The sequence below is a fragment of the Oryx dammah genome, unplaced genomic scaffold (assembly GCF_014754425.2).
Source record: "Oryx dammah isolate SB20612 unplaced genomic scaffold, SCBI_Odam_1.1 HiC_scaffold_2, whole genome shotgun sequence".
In the NCBI taxonomy this organism is placed as follows: Eukaryota; Metazoa; Chordata; class Mammalia; order Artiodactyla; family Bovidae; genus Oryx; species Oryx dammah.
In genome coordinates, this window is record NW_024070186.1 from 168,151,409 (window position 1) to 168,170,841 (window position 19,433).

The window sequence follows — 19,433 nt, forward strand, 5'->3', positions numbered from 1 at the left end:
CTTTACACTGAGTCACCAGGGAATCCCCGATGAATTTTTGAAGAAGAGAGCATGCTGTGGCTGGGCCTGAAAAGGTTGCCTGTGGATGAACTCACGGAAAGACGATGCTGGGAACTGGGTCCATCCCAGGGTTTGTGCTCAGCAAGTATGTGTTCTTGATGATGATGGCCTCTCCCTTTCTCCTCCCCCCCGCTCAACACTAGAAGGCTGGAGAAGGCCCCCTGTGCTGGACAGGTAGATGAGGCCAGCACTGAGCTGCCTTCCAAGTCCACGATCCCTGGGAATTGATAGTTGTCCACCATGAGCAAGCCTGTAACAAAGGTGCTTTTGAAAGGAGAGGCCAGCAGAGCCTTTCAAAGTAATCCTTGACCCATTTTCACAAGCCTGGCAGAGCACAGTGCTTTTGTAGTGGGGATGGGTTATAATTACAACCACTGTATGATGCCAGGTAAACAACATTATCTGCTGTGTTTACAGAAAGGAACTTTCACCCTCTCCCCTTCTGTGGCCTCCTACCCTTCACTGATCCAGCAGAAATAAGCCCTGGAAATGTCTGGTTTTGTCGGTGGCTTTGGCCTTAGTCCCCGGGAAGATACATGGAGTTGGATGAGAGCCTGTGCTCCAGGACAGGCCTGGGGAGCTGCGCTGTGTGCTGCTGTGTGCAGAGGCTGCCCCACCAGGCCACATCTCCTCCTGGCGGTGGGGCGGAGGGTGGGGCTTGTGTAACAAAATAAGTGTGGGTTGAGGTGTCCCTGAGTGCCCTCATCTCCGTGGGTCCACAAGCAAATAGTCCAGCTGCTCTGGGCCTCAGTTTCCTCTCCTGTAAAAATGGAGCAGCGGTTTGCATCCGGTGAAATGTCTAAGGGCCTGTGGCTCTGGGGACCACGTGCCCCTCACCGGGCCCCTGTGGGGCTGTGGCCAGTGTGGCCCTGAGAGTGTTTGACATGGAGTAATTGCTCAGTTCAGTCCAGTCGCTCAGTTGTGTCCGACTTTGTGACCCCATGGACTGCAGCACGCCAGGTTTCCCTGGCCATCACCAACTCCCAGAACATGCTCAAACTCACATCTGTTGAGTCAGTGATGCCATCCAACCATCTCATCCTCTGTCGCCCCCTTCTGCTCCTGCCCTCGATCTTTCCCAGCATCAGGGGCTTTTCCAGTGAATTGGCTCTTCGCACCAAGTGGCCCAAAATATTGGAGCTTCAGCTTCAACATCAGCTCTTCTATTGAACTTTGGGGACTGATCTCCTTTAGAATTGACTGGTTTGATCTCCTTGCGGTCCAAGGGACTCTCAAGAGTCTTCTCCAGCACCATGGTGCAAAAGCATCAATTTCTTGGTGCTCAGCTTTCTTTATGGTTCAACTCTCACATCCATACTTGACTACTGGAAAAAGCATAGCTTTGACTAGGTGGACCTTTGCTGGTAATGTAATGTCTCTGCTTTTTAATACTCTGTCTAGGTTGGTCATAGCTTTTCTTCTAAGGAGCAAGCATCTTTTAATTTCATGGCTGCAGTCACCATCTGCAGTGATTTTGGAGCCCAAGAAAATAAGTAAGTGCTCATGAAACCGTAACTGCTCCTACACTCTCGAGGAATGTTTATGGAGAAGATGGATACATGTGTCAAAAGATCTGGGGAGTAAGGAGAACTGAGATATGAGTTCGTCTGTGAAGGGTAGATAGGATTCCAGGAGATGTGCCTGGAGGGAGGTGGAGGTGCAGCATGTAATCTCATGTGGTCAGTGTTGGTTTTTCCTTTGAAATGTTTCTTCCTACTTCCTTCCTCCCTTCCCTATCTCTTCTCGCCTCTTCCCCCCTTCCCCCTTTTCCTATCACTTGTATACCATGCCAGGGAAATTCATGGGAATCCATTGAAAGAACATTTTTAAACTTTGGGTTATGGAAGAATTTTAATATGGGCAGAAGAGTGTCATGTCCCTACCCCTACGCATCACATCATCTCAGGCAGCTCCAGTTTCCAAGGCCAACCATACTCCATGCCTCGACCTTCGTGTCATTTCGAAACAAATTGCAGACCTCTGGTCATTTTCTTTGTCAGCATCAGTGAGAGGTTTTAAGCAGAGAAGGGATGTGCTCAAGTTTGGGTCATAGGGAGGCCATTTGAGTGTCAGCTTGTGTGTGGGGCCTATGAGAGAGCAGTGGGAAATGGGGGGCTTCTCAACCAAGACTGGGGTGACGGAGATGACAGAGAGGGGACAGAGCTAAAGATCTGAGGCTGTAGATTCTGCGGGACCAGTGACACTGTGTGCTGTCCTTGGTGCTGCTTTGTGTCAGACTCTTTTATGACCCCGTGGACTGTAGCCCGCCAGGCTCCTCTGTCCATGGAATTCTTCAGGCAAGAATACTGGAGTGGGCTGCCATTCCCTTCTCCAGGGGATCTTCCTGACCCATGGATCCTGGAAACCGCCTTGGGTTTCCAGGCCAAGGCTGGTGTAAGCTATATGCCCAGAGTCACAGCTAGGAAGCGGGGGAGGGTGGTTTTTAATCCCAAGACTCTGGGCTCTGGAGTTTGTGCTTAAACGCCAGGCTGTGCAGCCCCTCTGGTCACGCTTCACCAGGATGGGTGACCGTATCATTTATTTATATATTTTTTTGGCTGCATCCCTCAGGATCTTAGTTCTCCAACCAGGGTTTGAACCCCCTAGCAGTGGAATTGCAGAGTCCTAACCACTGGACTGTTAGGAAGTCCCAGAGTGTGTGAAAGTTGATGGAACCTGTTTAAAAACCTCTATAGCTGTGTGATGCCTCTTGTGTTCTTCTGATGAGAACTTGTCTTTCAGTAGAGTGCTAGAACTCAGAGGTTTTGTGTTTGCTTTATTTCCCTCTGTTTCGCTCATCTGTCTCAAATGACCTCCAGAAAGGGGTTGGCTGCTCTTTTATTATTGTCATTTCTGTCTGTCCTGCCTTTGCTCTTTAAGGGCTGTTCGTGGAAGGCAGGAAAGAGAAGGTGTCACTTCGGCAGGTTATCGGCTGCTGCTGTGTGCGACCTTTCCCCCCAGCTTGCCTGCTGTGTTCTCTGAAAGGCTGGGTGTCAGGGGAAACCAGGGCCAGTGTTGAGGATGGGGCTGCACCAGGTACATAGCATCTGTTCTCAGAGGTGTCCCATAATCTGTTAGTGCTGAGTGTTCTGAGTGTTTCCTTCTCCCTCAGGAAACCATAATCCCAGGCAAATGTTTTTAAGCATCCCCTCCTCAGTTTCAACTTCCTGAACACAGAGGAGATGAAGGGAGGGAGTCTCTCTTCAGTGTGAACTTATCTCAGTGGCTCTGCAGGTGGAGCCCACGTGGCACTGTCCGGGGGGCACCTGAGGATGGAGCTGGCCCTCCCCCAGCTTCCGGTGAGCCTGTCGCTTGGTGGCTTGGCAGTGTGATGTCCAGAGGTCCCAGCGCTCTGCCTCACCTGCCTGCCTTTCTGGGGCTGGCCCCACAGCAGAATCAGAGTGCAGGGCGGGCTGGAGGGCACGGGAAAACTGGGGAGACTCTGGAAATGCAAGACCCTGAGCCTACGTCGACTTTAAAAATAATCACAACCTAGAAGTTGAGAGTTAGGTTTTATTTGGTGGAAAGTTTAGGACTTCAGGCCTGGGATCCAGCATCTCAAGTGACGCTGAGAGAACTGCTCTGAGGGGGTGGGGATGGGGGAGGAGTCAGGTTATACTGAAGTTTGTAATAAGGAGGAGGTAGTCTGAACATCAAAAGCTTATTGTTAATTAAGGAAAATCAGATATTTCAAGTTAAGGGATTTAGCGCCTTTCTATGGGAAGATGCAGGAGTCTGGGCTCACTGAAATAATTTGTTTTATATGTGTCTCAGCTCTCTGGTTTGGTTTTTCACATCTTTAGTTCCTTGCTCACCACTCGCTGTAGGGAGTTTCAGATGGCTGTCTGGTACCCAGAATTGTTCTCCCTGGGTGCCCTCGGGGCTCAGAAATTCACATTTGGAGGGCCGGAATCATGGATGGCTATGACATCCTTGTTTATTGGTGTGGCAGGAAATAGTCTGTTTCACACCCCTCAGTCAAACTGGCTTTGAACCATCACTTTACCTTGCTGAGCCTTGCTTTCCTCATCTGTAAAATGGACATAAAGCTCAACCTTCCAGGCCATGGCACACTCTCCTGTAAAGTGCCTGGAACACTGGCTGGCCAGAGGAGGTGCCCCTTTGGGATGAATTCAGGATCACACCCTGTGGCAGGCACCAGGTGCTGCCCACACTCTCGTCATGTTTTTGTTGCTCATGACAACCTGGACTGCAGGGCACAAGACCCTCATTTTATAGAAAAGTTACCAGGAGTCAGAGCTCGCATGACAGCAGATTGATGGGACCAGAGTTTGACCTCCACAACCCTCATCTTTCTGTGCCTGATCAGAGGCGGCCTCACTTAGATGGCTCGTTGATGTCGCACGTCCCCAAGTGTCCCTCACTGGCCCTGGCGCGTCTTCCGGTTGGATTTTCCTTTGCTGGTTTCCGCAGTGCCTGTGTATGAAGCAAAGACCATGTTAAACAAGTCTCATTTTGGCTGCCGGCCAAGTTGCTGGGTTCCTCTTTGGGACCCTGAGTCCCACAGTCGGGCTGCCTCTGCTCAGGTTCTTGTTCACTTTGGGTGTTCCCTCCTGTACTGCCAGGGTCTCCTCGGGGACTCGGGGGTGTTGGGCAGACTGGTCTGTGATAAGCCAGACTAGGCCTCAGGCACACCCAGAGACAGTGCCTTTTCCAAGGGTGTGCACGTGTGTGGCGATGCTCTCAGTGCTCGACCCAGGTTCCTCGTCTCCTCTGGGTCCTCTGGCATCTGGAGGTGCCAGCTCAGCAGCGTGGTCATGGTGTATGCAGAGGGGCAGGGTAGAGAGCCTGCCTCAGAACCCGGACCCAGAAATGTGAAAACCGGTTCTGCTGCTTAGGGCTTCCCTGATGGCTCAGCTGGTAAAGAATCTGCCTGCCAACACAGGAGACCTGGGTTTGATCCCTGGGTTGGGAAGATCCCTTGGAGAAGAGAATGGCAACCCACTCCAGTATTCTTGCCTGGAGAATCCCGTGGACAGAGGAGCCTGGTGGGCTGTGGCCCATAGGGGTCACAAAGAGTCGGACACGACTGAGCGACTGTCACTTTCACTTCTTTCTGCTGCTTGCTTCCTGTGTGGCCTTGAGCAGGGTGCTTACCGTCTCCTGCCTCCCTTTTGGTTTGCTGCTGAGGTCCTGAGCCTTACCTTCCTTCTCTGGGAAATGGACATGATCAGGCGGCTGTAGGAAACACTCACCATCAGTCTTAGAGAGGGCAAGTGTGGTTTTTATTTTTCAGCTGTGCGGGGTCTTCGTTGCTGTGTGGGCTCTTCTCTGGCTGAGTGGGGGCCACTCACTGCGGTGCACAGGCTTCCCGTTGCAGTGGCTTCTCTTGCTGCGGAGCGCAGGCTCTAGGCACGCAGGCTTCAGTCGCTGCCGCATGCAGACTCAAGGGTTGCGGCTCCCGGGCTCAAGAGCGCAGGCTCTGTAGTTGTGGTGGACTCAGGAGTTGCGGCTCCTGGGCTCGAGCGCGCAGGCTCTGTAGTTGTGGCTCACGGGCTCAGTTGCTCCGTGGAATGTGGGATCTTCCCAGATCAGAGATGGAACCCATGTCTCCTGCACTGGTAGGTGGATTCTTCACTACTGAGCCATCAACTGTAATTTTTTGAGGATGTCTGTGTCCTGGGCTAGGTCTGTACTTGTATTGTTCAGTTAACGTTTGTGATTTTCTTAGTCTTCAAGCCTACGTTGACACTGTAAAAGGAAATACATCTGACGACCAACAGATGCTGATAACATTGGTTCTTACTTTTCCTTTCTACTCTCTTTACAAATTTTATCCAAAAATGGTCATATTTTGGCTTTTAAAAATCCTTATTATTAGTCATTGTTTCTAATAATTATTAATGCAAGATGTTGTTTCAAGGATGGCATATGTGATATAGATAGGTGCTCCTCAAACTATCTGTGAATAACCTGGTTTTTTTTAGTATTTCTAATTCATTACAGACTGGAACTTTTGTAAAATGTGAAAAAAAAAAAAACAAACCCCAAACTAGAAAAACTGTGGAATTCCTGGATTTCATACCAAGATGAGATGGCTTCAAGTGTTTTGAAATGCTTACTGTGAATTTCTGTGCTTGCCTCAGATGGGTAGCAGACAGCTGACACCCCAGATGCCACTCCTGGCGCCCTCAGGCAGCGCTGTTGCAGAACTGCTGTGCCATCGCAGGAGGAGCCATTCTGCCCGGGGCGCTCTCTGCTGTCTGGGGTTGGCCGGTAGGCTAGATGAGGTTTTTCTCTGGCTGTGGCTTTGTTCACCTCCTTGAGAATCCAGAAGTTGAGAGCTGACAAGTGGAGGAGCTTCCGTGACCTCCCAGTTCTACAAATGCTGAACTGAAAAGCTTGCAGTTCACATCTGTGTGTGAACTCTCTTCCCCTTGTCTTTGCTAGTGGTTCCCAAGTCTGATTGAGCATCACGGTCACTAGGGTCTTTTAAAAGTATTACTGTGGACTCCCCATGTTGAATCAGCCTTTCTGGGAGTGAAACCCAGAAATCTGTATTTCTCAGAAGCCCTCCAAGCATCTGTCAGCTTGCTTTGGGAGCCACCGGTCCACACTGGGCTGCTTCCCTTTACTCTGTGGGACTGGCTCATCTCCTTAACCCCTGAAGGGCTCGGCTCCTTGCTGTGCCCCAGGGGGGAGGGCTGAGGACACAGGCAGTGGCTCTGACTCTGATGCCTTCCTGATCTCTCTGAGCCTCAAGGCCCCATGTGTAAGAAGCCCTGCCACTCACAGGAGGGTGGCAAGGGTGAGCTGGGTGATCTAATGCTCGGAAAAGGCCCGATGTATAGTTGGTGTTCACAGGTGTGTTAAGGGACTTCTCTGGTGGTCCAGTGATTAAGACTTCACCTTTCAATGCAGGAGGGGCGAGTTCCGTCCCTGGTCGGGGAGCTAGGATCCCACATGCCTCTTGGGCAAAAAGCCAAAACATGAAACAGAAGCAATATTGTAACAAGTTCAGTAAAGCCTTTAAAATGGTCCACATCAAAAACAGCAACAACAACAAAACCCTTGAAGACAGGTAGGCACTGGTGAGGGCTTTTTCTCTCAAAGGCGGTTACAGTATCCTCACAACAGCAGAAAGTTCCAGATCTCTCCCCACAGCCGTTGTCAGTGGGACTCACACACAGCCTGCACATTTTATAAAATCAAGGTAGATTCTAAGGCATCAAGTCACTATTATCTGAGAGTTTGGGAACGTGGCCTGAAGAGTCTCAGTTGCTGTTAAAATTTGGGGGTGCGTGCATGCCAAGTCACTTCAGTTTTGTCCGACTCTTTGCCACCCTGTGGACTGCAGCCCACCAGGCTCGTCTGTCCATGGGGATTCTCTAGGCAAGAATGCTGGAGTGGGTTGCCATTTCCTGCTCCAGGGGATCTTCCCGACCAAGGGATAGAACCTGTACATCTCCTGCATTGCAGGCAGCTTCTTTACCACTAGTACCACCTGGGAAACTGCAGGTATCTTGGTTTAATTAATCAGGACATGTATAATTCAGTAGCCAGAGGAGGGGTGAAGCAAGATTTACTTGAATGTGATTAGATAGAACATTGTGATATGAAAGGAAATGCCAAAGGCATTTTTAAAAAAAATTATAATCTTTTCATGATTTGGCAGGTCATTATGATAATTCCTGGGATTTTCACAGACTTAAGAGCTTTTTCACAGACACATTTTTTTTTTCAGAGAGCATCTTCCCTGGTGCTCCAGCTGGAAGGGATTGCTCAGCCTCTTGAAGCGCCAAAGGCATCATCTTATAAACGCATCTTATAAAGGCATCATCTTTAGCCCAGCTCAGATGTCACCTTCTCTGACGCCTTCCCCCAGCCCCTTCTGCCAGGAATACTAAATAGGTGTCATCCTGTAGGCTAGCACTCTGATCAATTGGTTAGGGGTGCCTGAGTGTCTTCTTGAGGAAGAAAGCCCTGATTGACTAATGATGTCTGCCAAGCAGCAGGAAGTGGGGGATAGTAGCAGAGCCTGATAGATTTCACTAGGCCCTGTGGTTGGGCTTTTAGGTGGACTCCAGCCATTTGGAGCTAAACTGCCTGAGCACAGGTAGAGGCACAGGATACTCCTTAGCAGGGGTTTGCTAAGCCACAAGGTGAGAGATTTTAAAAGTTTGACATGTATTACCAAACAGTTTTGTGACTTAAACTTCTTAAATCTTTCTCCCCTCTTCTCTCAAGCCCAAAGGGTGAAACCCAAATGATGACTGATAAGCAGTCACATGTTATTAGCTCGTGAGTTGTGCACCTTCCAGACACAGCTTGGGAGCCATGCATGGTGTTATTTTCTTTATTCATTTATTTTTGGCGGCGCTGGGTCTTCGTTGCTGCACAGGCTTTTCTCCAGTCGCACCAAGCAGAGGGTCTTCTCTCTAGTTGCACCATGTCGGGGAGTACTCTCTAGTCATGGGGGCTTCTCACTGCAGGGGCTTCTCTTGTGGAGCAGGGACTCTGGGGCTTGCAGGCTTAAGTAGTTGCAGCTCGTGGGCTTAGTTGTTCTTTGTCATGTGGAATCTTTCTGGACCGGGAATCAAATCTATGCCCCTTGCCTTGGCAGGCGGAGTCTTAATCACTGGACCACCAGGGAAGTCCCACGGCTGACTTTCAAGGCAGCCCTCAGCATTGATGGTCCCAGAACACAGCGAGTGCCCGACTGTGATTTAGGGCATGGATCAGCCGTTGGGGGCTGCCTGGCATGTGTCAAGGCCCATCAGAGAAGTGACTCCTGAGTGTTTTCTCTGGATGAGGCCTTTTCTGATACCCCGTCTTCCTTCCAAGTCCTCCTCTCTCCGAGTGCTAGTCCAGTTTGTCTGACTTCTAGGATGTGAACCCCATGACTTCCCCATGCCTCATTACCGAGAACAGTGCCTGGTGGGTGGTTAACAGTCCTCTGGGTGATGCTCCCGCTCTGGGGGACAGCGAGTCTCTCTCCACAGCCCTCTGAGCCGCTTGTTACGGCCCATGAGGCGCTTTTCCATTTGGCTTCCAGAAATCTGCTTGTCCTTTTCTTCCTTTCTCATGTCTCTTTAACGTGATCGCCCTCCATGTATAACCACTTCACATTCACTGAGCCTTTGCCACGCTTGGACACAGTACTGAGCCTGCTAAGGGCCGCAGCTCATTTCATCCACACTGCGGCCCTGTGAGATGAGTGTTGTTTTCTTTCTTTTTTTAAATTGATTTATTTTTGGCTGCAGTCCATGGGGTCGCAAAGAGTCTGACATGACTGAGCGACTGAACTGAACTGAATTTCTGGCTGCCCCGGGTCTTCATTGCTCCACACTGGCTTTCTCTAGTTTCCCCGAGCAGGGGCTACTCTTCATTGCGCACTCAGACTTCTCATTGTGGTGGCTTCTCTTGTGGATCGTGGGCTCTAGGTAGAGCGTGTGGGCTTTGGCAGTCGCAGTGCGTGGGTCGCTAGTTGCGGCTCACAAGCTCTAGGGTACGTATGGGCTCAGTAGTTGTAGCTCACTGACTTAGTTGTCCCACAGCACGTGGGCTGTTTCCAGACCAGAGATTGAACCCCTGGCCCCTGCATCGGCAGGCAGATTCTTAACCAGTGGACCACGAGGGAAGTCCATGAGTGTGGTTTTTAATCCCCGTTTTGTAGATGACGGGCCTTGGGGTCATAGAGGTTAAGTGACTCACTCAAGAGCACGCGTTAAGTGAGCCAACCAAGGCTTGCCTTGCAGCAGAGTCTGAGCCTTTTCAAAGCACCTCTTTCGGCTGCTTTCCTGCCATCCTCTGGGCCTTTGCACCTGTCATTTCCTCTGCTGGTTGTGTCTTTCTCCTCTTTGTTCATAAGGTGAGCTCCCAGAGCTCAGCATGTTTATGGAACATAGAAGACCCGCTGGGTTGAGTGACTTTGGGGAGAAAATGCGAGGGGAAGGGGCAGGAGATGGTGTTAGGGAGAGAGGCTGAAGCCATATCTGCAAGGAGATGGATTTTTATCTTTAGGGCAGTGGGAAGCATTGAAGATTTTAAACAGCAGGTGACAATATCAGCTGTTGCTTTGGGAAGATCTCTCTTGCTCCTTGGTAGAGAAGGATTGAGGGACATTTCTTTCTCTCTCATTCCCTGCGGCTGTTGGAAATAGGGAAGGAAGGTCATATGCAACCTGTAAGTGCCCTCAGAGCCTCATAGAAATTCCAGCAAGCAGTGGTTGTGCCTTTTATTTTGATGATAATGGGAACCATTTGTGATTTCACATTTCTCTTCTGAGGCTGGCTCTGAATCTCGAATTCATTTCTAGTTATGCTATAGTTTGGAAAGAGTTATTTGAGGAATAGGAAGCTCAGTGTGGTTTATGTAAGATGAAAGCTGTTTATATCAATAACTGTTTGTGGGGATATGAAATGGAGAAATCCAGGGTTTCAGAGCTTAGCTTAGTAACAATGAGCATTGCTGTTTTAATGACTGCTGGAAACTGTCAAATTTTGTCTCCTTGGTTCCACAGGATTTTTCCCCCCATTCTCTAGTGAGATGAAAGCTTTGTCTGATGTGGTCAAGTTACTCTCCGGCTGCAAAACAGAACCAGGGTTTTGACAGTTCATGATAAATACCACTTGCAGCTGGGATGTTCCAATGTTTTATGCATTTATGGAAAATTGTTTTAACACCCTAGCTTCCACTGCCAAACAAAACACAAACACAAAGCAAAACCCTACTTTGCTTTGGAAATGATGGTGACATTTATTTAAAGCTTGTATGTTGTGGGGGCATATTAGCAGGTATTTAGCAGCAAAATTGGCAGTTGTATGTGTTTCCTGCTTACTGTGTGGTAAATGGATTCTCAGCCCCAAGGAAGCTCAAGGAGGGTTTGTTATGATTTCTGTGTGTGTGGAGGAATCAAGTAGGTATTATTAGTGATGTATTAGTGATGTTGTCTTTGTTTGTGAAAGGTCTGATGGTCATCTTAAGCTTTTTTATACAAAAATAAACATTGTATCTATTTATACAATATATATTGTATATTGACTTTAGGGGAATATCGACTTTAGGTCTGTATGACACAGAGGCTGGTCAAAGGCTTGGTGACTTACTCTCCGTTAGTTAATCGTGTGGCCATTGCAGTGTCTGCTGTGCCATCTTCACTCTGCATTTCTCGCTGGTTTGAGTAGGGTGGGCACCTGGGAGACAGAGGGATTGCCATCTGAGTGAAGATCCACCGAGCAAGTTAACAGAAGCATCAGGATTGCAGTTGCGAACCTGATAAATTTCATGCTGATTGCACCTGGCTTCTTCCTTGAGTTGCACATGAAGAATTTTAATTCTTTTAAAGAGGCTGAGTGGTTATTCTCTCTGATAAATGAAAGAATGCTCATTATTAAGAAACTGGAAAGTAAGGAAAAGTAGAAAGAATGGAAGCAAAAAAAAATACCCCTTGACTAATGTTAGTATTTTCTGTATTTCCTCCCTGTGCCTTTTACCTTTTATATATATTATATTCAGGAAAATAAAATGACAGCTTCCCTTTATTGCTTCTGAAGCATCTAAATTTAGGTTAATCTCTTTTTTGCTCACAAAACTTTTCCTTATATCCCTTCTGTATTGTAACAGTGTGTTTTATATTTCACCTAGAGTACTTAAAAATGTTCTGATACTATTTATACATTATACTGAATGTAGTAAGTCCCTGGCTAGTCTTGGGTATAGGAGGGGTGATTTCTTGGGAGGGGCAGGGGGACGGGGGCTGGCTGGGGTCTGCTTGACCTCTGCATTCGGTGGGGGTGGTGGTCTCTGTAAGGTACTTGCCAGCGTCATCTTTCATGGTTTCCGATGAGCATGGCAAGATTATACCTCACGTTTCTCTAAAAGTGTTTTAAAATAAATTGGTTTAACTTGATTATAGGCCCCAATAAGATCATTAAAAAAAAAAAAATCCTATTATTTTTTTTTTTTTTGGCTGTATCACATGGAATGTGGGATGTTAGTTCTCTGACCAGGGATCAAATGTGTATCCCCTGCAGTGGAAGTGTGGTCTTTTAACCACTGGACTGCCAGGGAAGTCCTAAGATCACTCTTACAATCAGAGGAATGACTGTATGCTTTGACCATGCAGGATATCCTTGTTCCCTTTGTATGTTACACGCAGAAAGATCTGTTATTGATTCTGTGCACCAGTCACAGGCTGTCTTATCCCAACCTCCATTTCTTATTTGGGATCAGCCGAGAGTATTGAAATGTGGATAAATCTGCAGGCTCTCTGCAGGCCTGAGTGGAGGGGCAGGATTGTGGCGCGTGGCCCAGAGATCAAGAGCCAGGACTCCGGAGTCAGCCTTAGCTGTGTGGCCTTGACCCTGCTCCTGAGACTCCTCTGACATTGTTCCTCCCTCTGTGTGGCAGGAGCAATAACACCTGCCTCAGGTGTCTTCCTGGCAGAGAGCAAGCAGGGGCCACAGGGCATCTGTGCTGCCTCAGCTGTGTCTGTCACTCACCATCACCATCCTCAGCAAGGCTCTGGTTTTGTTGTCTCGGTTTTCAAAGCCAAAGCCTCGATGAGCAGAAAGGGTCCAGTGGTTAAGAATCTACCTTCCAGTGCAGGGGATGCGAGTTCGATCCCTGGTCAGGGAACTGGGATCCCAGTTGGTACAGGGCCTCTGAGCCTGTGCACCACACCTAGAGAGAAAACCCACACACCCCAACAAAGACCCCACATCCCACAACTAAACAAATGTTACAGCCAAATAAATTTAATAAAAATAAATTTTACAGCCAAATAAGTTTTTAAAAAAAAAAAAAAAAAGAAAAGAAGTGGTCAGCCATTCTACTTGTGCCATCAGCAGGGGATTCTTGACAGGCACAACTCAGATGAGAAAGAAAGCCTTTGCTAGACAAGTGTTCAATTCCTAAGAATAAAAGCCTCAGGTCCAAAAATGACCTGATGCAGTCATATTCTGGACTATAAACTGGGACCATTAATACTATAGTGTTCAGTTCCCCCAAATCAAAAACATATTCAGCTTAAACGGGTGGATTTGCGTAGCTGATCCATAAGGAAGCAGTGTTCATTGTTCCCAGCTCAACAACCTCTCGGTGTCAGCTGACCAGTGGTGGGCTCAGAGAAGGCGGGATGGGCCGTGGGGAGGGCCTGCCCCCGAGCCTCACCGTCTGGTGCTTGTGTGTTGCAGGTGGCGGAGATGCACGGGGAGCTGATCGAGTTCAATGAGCGCCTGCACCGGGCCCTGGTGGCCAAGGAAGCCCTCGTCTCCCAGATGCGGCAGGAGCTCATCGACCTGCGGGGGCCGGTGAGTGCCCCAGCCTTGCCCTTCTGCCTACACTGTCTGTCTGCCCACCACCTCTGCTGCCCGCAGCCCTTCTGTTACATCAATATCGAGGGCATGGAAAAGTACAGAGACTAAAAGGGAGAGCATCCAGGTACCCCCACCCAGATGGTACCCCCATCCAGGTACCAACCATCCAGGTGGTGGTGGGCAAGTGAGTGAAGCTTCATCTGTGTTTACAGCCACTCGCCATTGCTTACATTAGCAGCTGAGCTCCGCCTCCTGTCAGATCAGCGGCGGAATTAGATTCTCGTAGGAGTAGGAACCCTACTGTGAGCTGCACCCAAGAGGGATCTAGGTTGTATGCTCCTTACAAGAATCATCCCCAAACCACACTCCCCACAATGGCCCATGGGAAAATTATCTTCCATGAAACCAGTCCCTGGTGTCTAAAGGTTGGGGGCCACTATAATAGAGGGATTTTAAACTGCAGCCCTCTTGATACTTTGAGCCATTTCTGTCTTTGTCAGGGGCCATCCTGTGTATCCCCAATTCTACTCACTAGAGTCCAGTAGCACCCCCACTGCCACCCCAGTCATGGCAGCCAAATACATCCCCAGACATTGTCAGATGTCCGCTCAGGGGCAGAATCACCCCTGGTTGAGAACTCCCCACTGAGTTTGTTCACTTTGTTAATTCTGTAATTCTCTGTTGAATAAAGTACTGCACTAGTTTATATCTGGTTTTGCGTTCATACACATTGGGGTTGTTTCCATTATTTTGCTACTGCAAACCACATTGCTGAGAGCATCTTGTCCTTTTGTGCACATTTATAACAGCTTTTTCTTTGCTTTAAAACTTTCTTATGATGTCATTATTTATTATAACAGCTTTTTCTTTGCTTTAAGACTTTCTTATGATGTCAGATGTTAATAACATCCAGTGGTCGGTGGGTGTGTGTACACTTTGACCATTGTTTGATTGAATTATTGTCAGTCACAGTCAGTCTTATTTCAGGTTCCCAACACCTGCTTTCCCCTTCTGTATTGTTTTGAATCAAATATTAGGCATTATTTCATCTCTAGACATTTCAGAATATAGCTATAAAAATCAAGAAAACAAATAGAGCAATCAAGTATAATTGAAACAAATATCATTGTCAGCCTATGTCATCAATAATTCATTTATACCAACAAATATCAGTGTTAAGATTTCTTCTTGTCTCGTAATTTTCTTAGTTTTTTGAATTGTAGCGAGCAGTGACAGATCTGGGTTTGTGTGCCGTCAAAGACTGGATTTTTTTTTTAAACAATTGAAAATTATCAAAATTTGGACTCTTGACAAACCTTGTTACACACATGCTAAACAGCCAAGTAGCATAAAAGGGTATATTCAGTGAAAAATCTACTTTCTGTCCCAGAGGCAATAATGGTAATCAGTCTTGGGTTTGTCTTTCCAGAGCTGAGCATGGCTTGTGTAAGCCGCGTGCACATACCTACATGTTTAATCACTAGTCACCTGCTTTATTCACTGTTACGTGTATTACTTCTCTTCCTGCTAACTATGCACATTAGAGGCCACTTTATTTTATCGATACTTTGTACGTAGATCTACGTTATTCTTTTAAAGAGCTGCATTGTAATCCTTTGGCAATACCATAGTTTGTCTAACCAGGCCCTATTGATGGATATACGGTTGTTTTCTACTTTTATTTTTAGAACAGAGTTGACATAACATCCTTGTGAGATCCCACACTTAGACCGGAAGGTTGTCTGGCAGCTCATGGAGCTCGCTTGGCTGGATATAGATCCAGAGTTCTCATCTTACAAGATTCTGGGGGCACTGGATCTTCTTTTTGTCCTCCGTCAGAAGGGAGGACCTTTTTCTGTCCTCCTCCACCTGTTGCAGGAAAACTCTCTCTAAGCTCCAGTATCCGTCAGGAGCTCCCAGTTGTTGGAGTTCCAATAGTGTGTTGGGCACACATGGGTCTCTGCCTTCGTTATCTCATTTGATTTTTTTTTAAGTCATTATTGAATTTGTTATAGTATCACTTCTGTTTTGTTTTGTTTTGTTCTGTTTTGTTTTGGCTGGGAGGCATGTGAGATCTTAGCTCCCTGACCAGACCAGTGAACCCCCTGCATTGGAAGGCAAAGTCCTAGCCACTGGACTGCCAGAGATGTCCCCTCTCATTTGAAGACAGGCCTGTGAGTCGAATGAAATTAGCCTCCTCTTGAGTAAGTGTGGTAGCTGGGATGCAGAGGGTTCAGGCTTCGCTGGACTTAATGATTAAGCTCCAGCACGGTGCTGGGCCCCCAGCCCATCGGGCTTCTTCAGCTCCAGGTCCTTTGCTTTCTTCCTCTGTGGGGCCTTTGCTCCCATCCCTTCTGCCTGGAATAAGGCTCTGGGCCCAGGCCACTCACCCTCAGAATCACCTCCTCAGGAGACCAGACAAGGGCAGATTTTCCTTGTCGAGTATGATGTTTGTATGTATCTCTCTGTTCTTCTCTGACTATAATTTTATGTTTATCCCTCACTAATCAGTGTCTCGAAGCACCACCACCTCTTTGAGGGTAAGTGCCCTGTCTTTTTCTGCTCCCTTTTAAATTCCAGTGACTCACACAGCAGGTGCTTATTGACTGAGTTGACTTATAGAATGAGCGAGTGAATGTTGAGTAGCAAGTGGTGGCGTCCAGGTTTCCCTGGACCCCGGATAAGTGGCCCATTCTTCTCTCCTCGTGCCGCACTCCCTTTGGCCTCCAGTCTGGATGCCCATGAGGGCAATGACACGCTTTACCCAGAGGTAGCTCGAAGTGTCATCAGAGCCTTTCCGGCAGGCAGGCTGTGATGGCCAGCAGTCAGCAGGGACTAAATGGTCCTGCAGGCTGTTGGGAAGAGCTGGCCTTTCTGACACTGGCCCCAGGGGAGCCCCTTGACCTTGTTGTTTTTGCCTCAGGTGCGCTCTGGTCATCTACCTAGAGCCAGGCAGCCTGGACAGAGGAGGGAGGCAGCTGTGAGTTCAGTTTCAGTTCTGGAGCCCACTCTTCCTTCCCAGGCGGTGCTGGCGGCAGAGAACCCGCCTGTCAATACAGGAAACATAAGAGACGCGAGTTCTATCTCTGGGGGAGGCTCCTCCCGGTGCCACTCTCTGCTGCCCTCAGACTTCCTCCCAGACACCGGAGTATTCAAGGGCCTCAAGGGCAGAGCGGGGCCTGCTGTACTTGGAAGCCCTGGTTTCCTCTTCTATCAGGTGGCTTGGGATTCCACCAGATGCTACCGGTAAAGGCACTTGTTGGTGGGCACTGGGGCGGAGTGGGGTGGCCCTGTTTTTGTCTCTGAATCTCCATGCCCAGGGCTGTGCCTGACACAGAGTAGGTGCTCCGTTAAGTGTTTGCTAGGTGAGAGCTTCATTGTTGTAGAGCAGAGGACGATTCCATGGAGCAAATAATAATTTTTCTTTTGGTTGCACCTGGTGGCCTGCGGGATCTTCCCCAACCAGGGACTGAACCTGTGACCCCTGCAGTGAATCCGAAGTCTTAACCACTGGACCGCCAGGGAAGTCCAAATGGGAATTGTCTTTTTAGAGATAGGTGCAAAGACGCAGTGTCTTCTCAGTGGTATTTTTTAATGATATTATAGACTTTTAAAGTAAGTCGTTTATTTTAAGGAGGAGTTTGGGATTAAGGATTGAATTTTTTCCTTTTCTTTTATTGTTTTGAATGTAAGTATTTTTAGGACTCTCTCCTCATTATTGTCTTCCCACCTCTGGTATAAGATGTGAATGAATGCTGGAGTTTTTGTTTGTTTTTTAAACCTTTTAGCAGGATTTGACTACAGCCCTGAAAATTCTCTGGGAGAACAGCTCCTATTTTGAATAAATGGAGACAGAGTCTTGTAAGACGGCAGGATGTAGCGGTCAATTGCAGTCACAGCACATGGAGAGCAGCTCATTAAGTGCAAGTTTGTTCCCACCAGGGATGAAAATTTGGTCTCACTTTATGTGACAGCACTTGGATTGCTCCCTTTCCTGCCGCCTCTGTGGGTCTCTGTTTCCCCGTCCCATGTGCTGTTTATGTTGATCACCTGCGTTTAAGCAGAAAAGACGGCTCCGCCTGGTACGGCTTGAGGTTTGTAGCATCACTTCCCTGACTCGAAGCATCAACCCTGTTGGCTTGTTCTCCTGTCGGCTGTTCCCTCCCTTGTCTGATGAGAGCCATTTACTACATGCGTGGTGGTGGCGTGCACTTTGAGCCTTTCTCCTAGTACAGTATATTCATTAGGTCCATTTTTCAGCTTAGCAAACTGAGGCACAGAGAAGTTTTAGGACTCACCTCGAGGCACACAGCTCCGTGGTTGCACCAGATTGCAAATCCAGGACCATATCGTTCTTTAGCACATGCTGCTTACTCTCCTGTTTTTCGTTCCTTTTTCATTTCAAGCAGGATTTAATGTCTTTTGTCCTCCAGGCACAACCCTGTTGGGGATTTTAAAGGTTCCCATCCCTCTGTGGCAGAGTTCTCAAGCATTCCACTCCCTGCCTGCAGACTGCATCTTCCACTGCCTCGTCTCCTCATCTTGCGTTTTTTACATCAAAGCAGATTGTTGTTGTTGTTGTTTTTCACTTAACTGATCACTTCATCTTGACATCAGACTACACTCTTTGGAATTTGTAATCTAGAGAAGGTGGAGTTTTCTGAGCAGAATAGTTTCCTGAGAGTAGAATAGTGATTCAAAGGATGCATTATAGGTGGTGGTGGTTATTCAGTTGCTAAGTCGTGTCCAACTCTTGGTGACCCCTTGGACTGCAGCACGCCAGGCTTCCCTGTCCTTCACCATCTCCTGAAGCTTGCCGAAACTCATGTCCACTGAGTTGGTGATGCCATCCAACCATCTCATCCTCTGTCATCCCTTTCTCCTCCTGCCTTCAATCTTTCTCAGCATTAGGGTCTTTTCCAGTGAGTCAGTTCTTCACCTCAGTTGGCTGAAGGACTGGAGATTCAACTTCAGCATCAGTCCTTCCAATGAATATTCAGGGTTGATTTCCTTTAGGATTGATAGGTTTGATCTCCTTGCAATCTGAGGAACTCTTGAGAGTCTTCTCCAGCACCACAGTTCGAAAGGATCAATTCTTGGGCGCTCAGCCTTCTTTATGGTTCAGTTCTCACATCTGTACATGACTACTGGAAAAACCATAGCTTCGACTCTGTGGACCTTTGTCGACCAAGTGATGTCTCTGCTTTTTAATATGCTGTCTAGGTTGGCCATAGCTTTTCTTCCAAGGAGCAAGCATCTTTTAATTTAATTTAGTGGCAGCAGTCACCATCTGCAGTGATTTTGAAGCCCAAGAAAATAAAGTCTGTCACTAGGTGGTACATATGAAAAAGAAGGGGGATTGTGATAAATCATCTCAAACAAGGATGGTCAGGAGGCCTCTCTCTGTAGCACTTTCCACCAGCGCCATCCGTGAAGCATAGATCTGGCACGCCTGTTACTCATTTATTTCCCCAAGGACCATCTTTTCTAAGATGCTTTCCAAGGGATGCTTTTAGGAAACTTAGGGCCGAGTTACATATCACATTCATTACCCACACATGCTGCAGGGAGACCCTGACAGCCTGGGCTGTCCCATGAAGCTGCCCCAGCCCGGGATCCACAGAGCCTGGAGGGGGAGGTGGCATTGCATGACTGTGGGGAGCCCTGGACCTGCCCCCCTGGAGGTGACTGACCGGCTGGGCATTTAGCCTTGGGTTCCACTGCCCTCCCCACCCGCCACCCCCATTGGCCTGGCTCTCGGTCATCTGAACTCCTGTGTGTCCCTGGGCACTTTGAACCTCATCCACACAGGCTCCCAGAGAGGGGGCCGTGCAGGGCTCTTAGATTCTCTGTACTCTCTTTTTCACCCTCTCATTTATTTATTTGGCTGCGTTGGGTCTTAGTTGCGGCACACAGGATCTTCATTGTGTTGCGGGATCTTTCATTGTGGCATCCGGGCTTAGTTGCTCTGTGGCATTTGGGATCTTAGTTCACCATCCAGGGGTCAAACCTGCATCCCCAGCACTGCCAGACAGATTCTTGACCACTGGACCCCAGGGAGGTCCATCCCTCTGCTTTTTAATCTCTTGTTCT

At 48.2% G+C, this 19,433-nt stretch overlaps 1 protein-coding gene across 1 annotated transcript in view; it reads left to right on the forward strand.

The window, feature by feature from the left end:
* SNX29 (sorting nexin 29) overlaps positions 1-19,433 on the forward strand; it is a 595,061-nt gene that overhangs the window by 349,939 nt on the left and 225,689 nt on the right. The window contains exon 16 of the mRNA XM_040230635.1: positions 13,218-13,334. Coding sequence (XP_040086569.1) covers positions 13,218-13,334 — 117 coding nt within the window. The remainder of the gene's footprint in view (positions 1-13,217; positions 13,335-19,433) is intronic.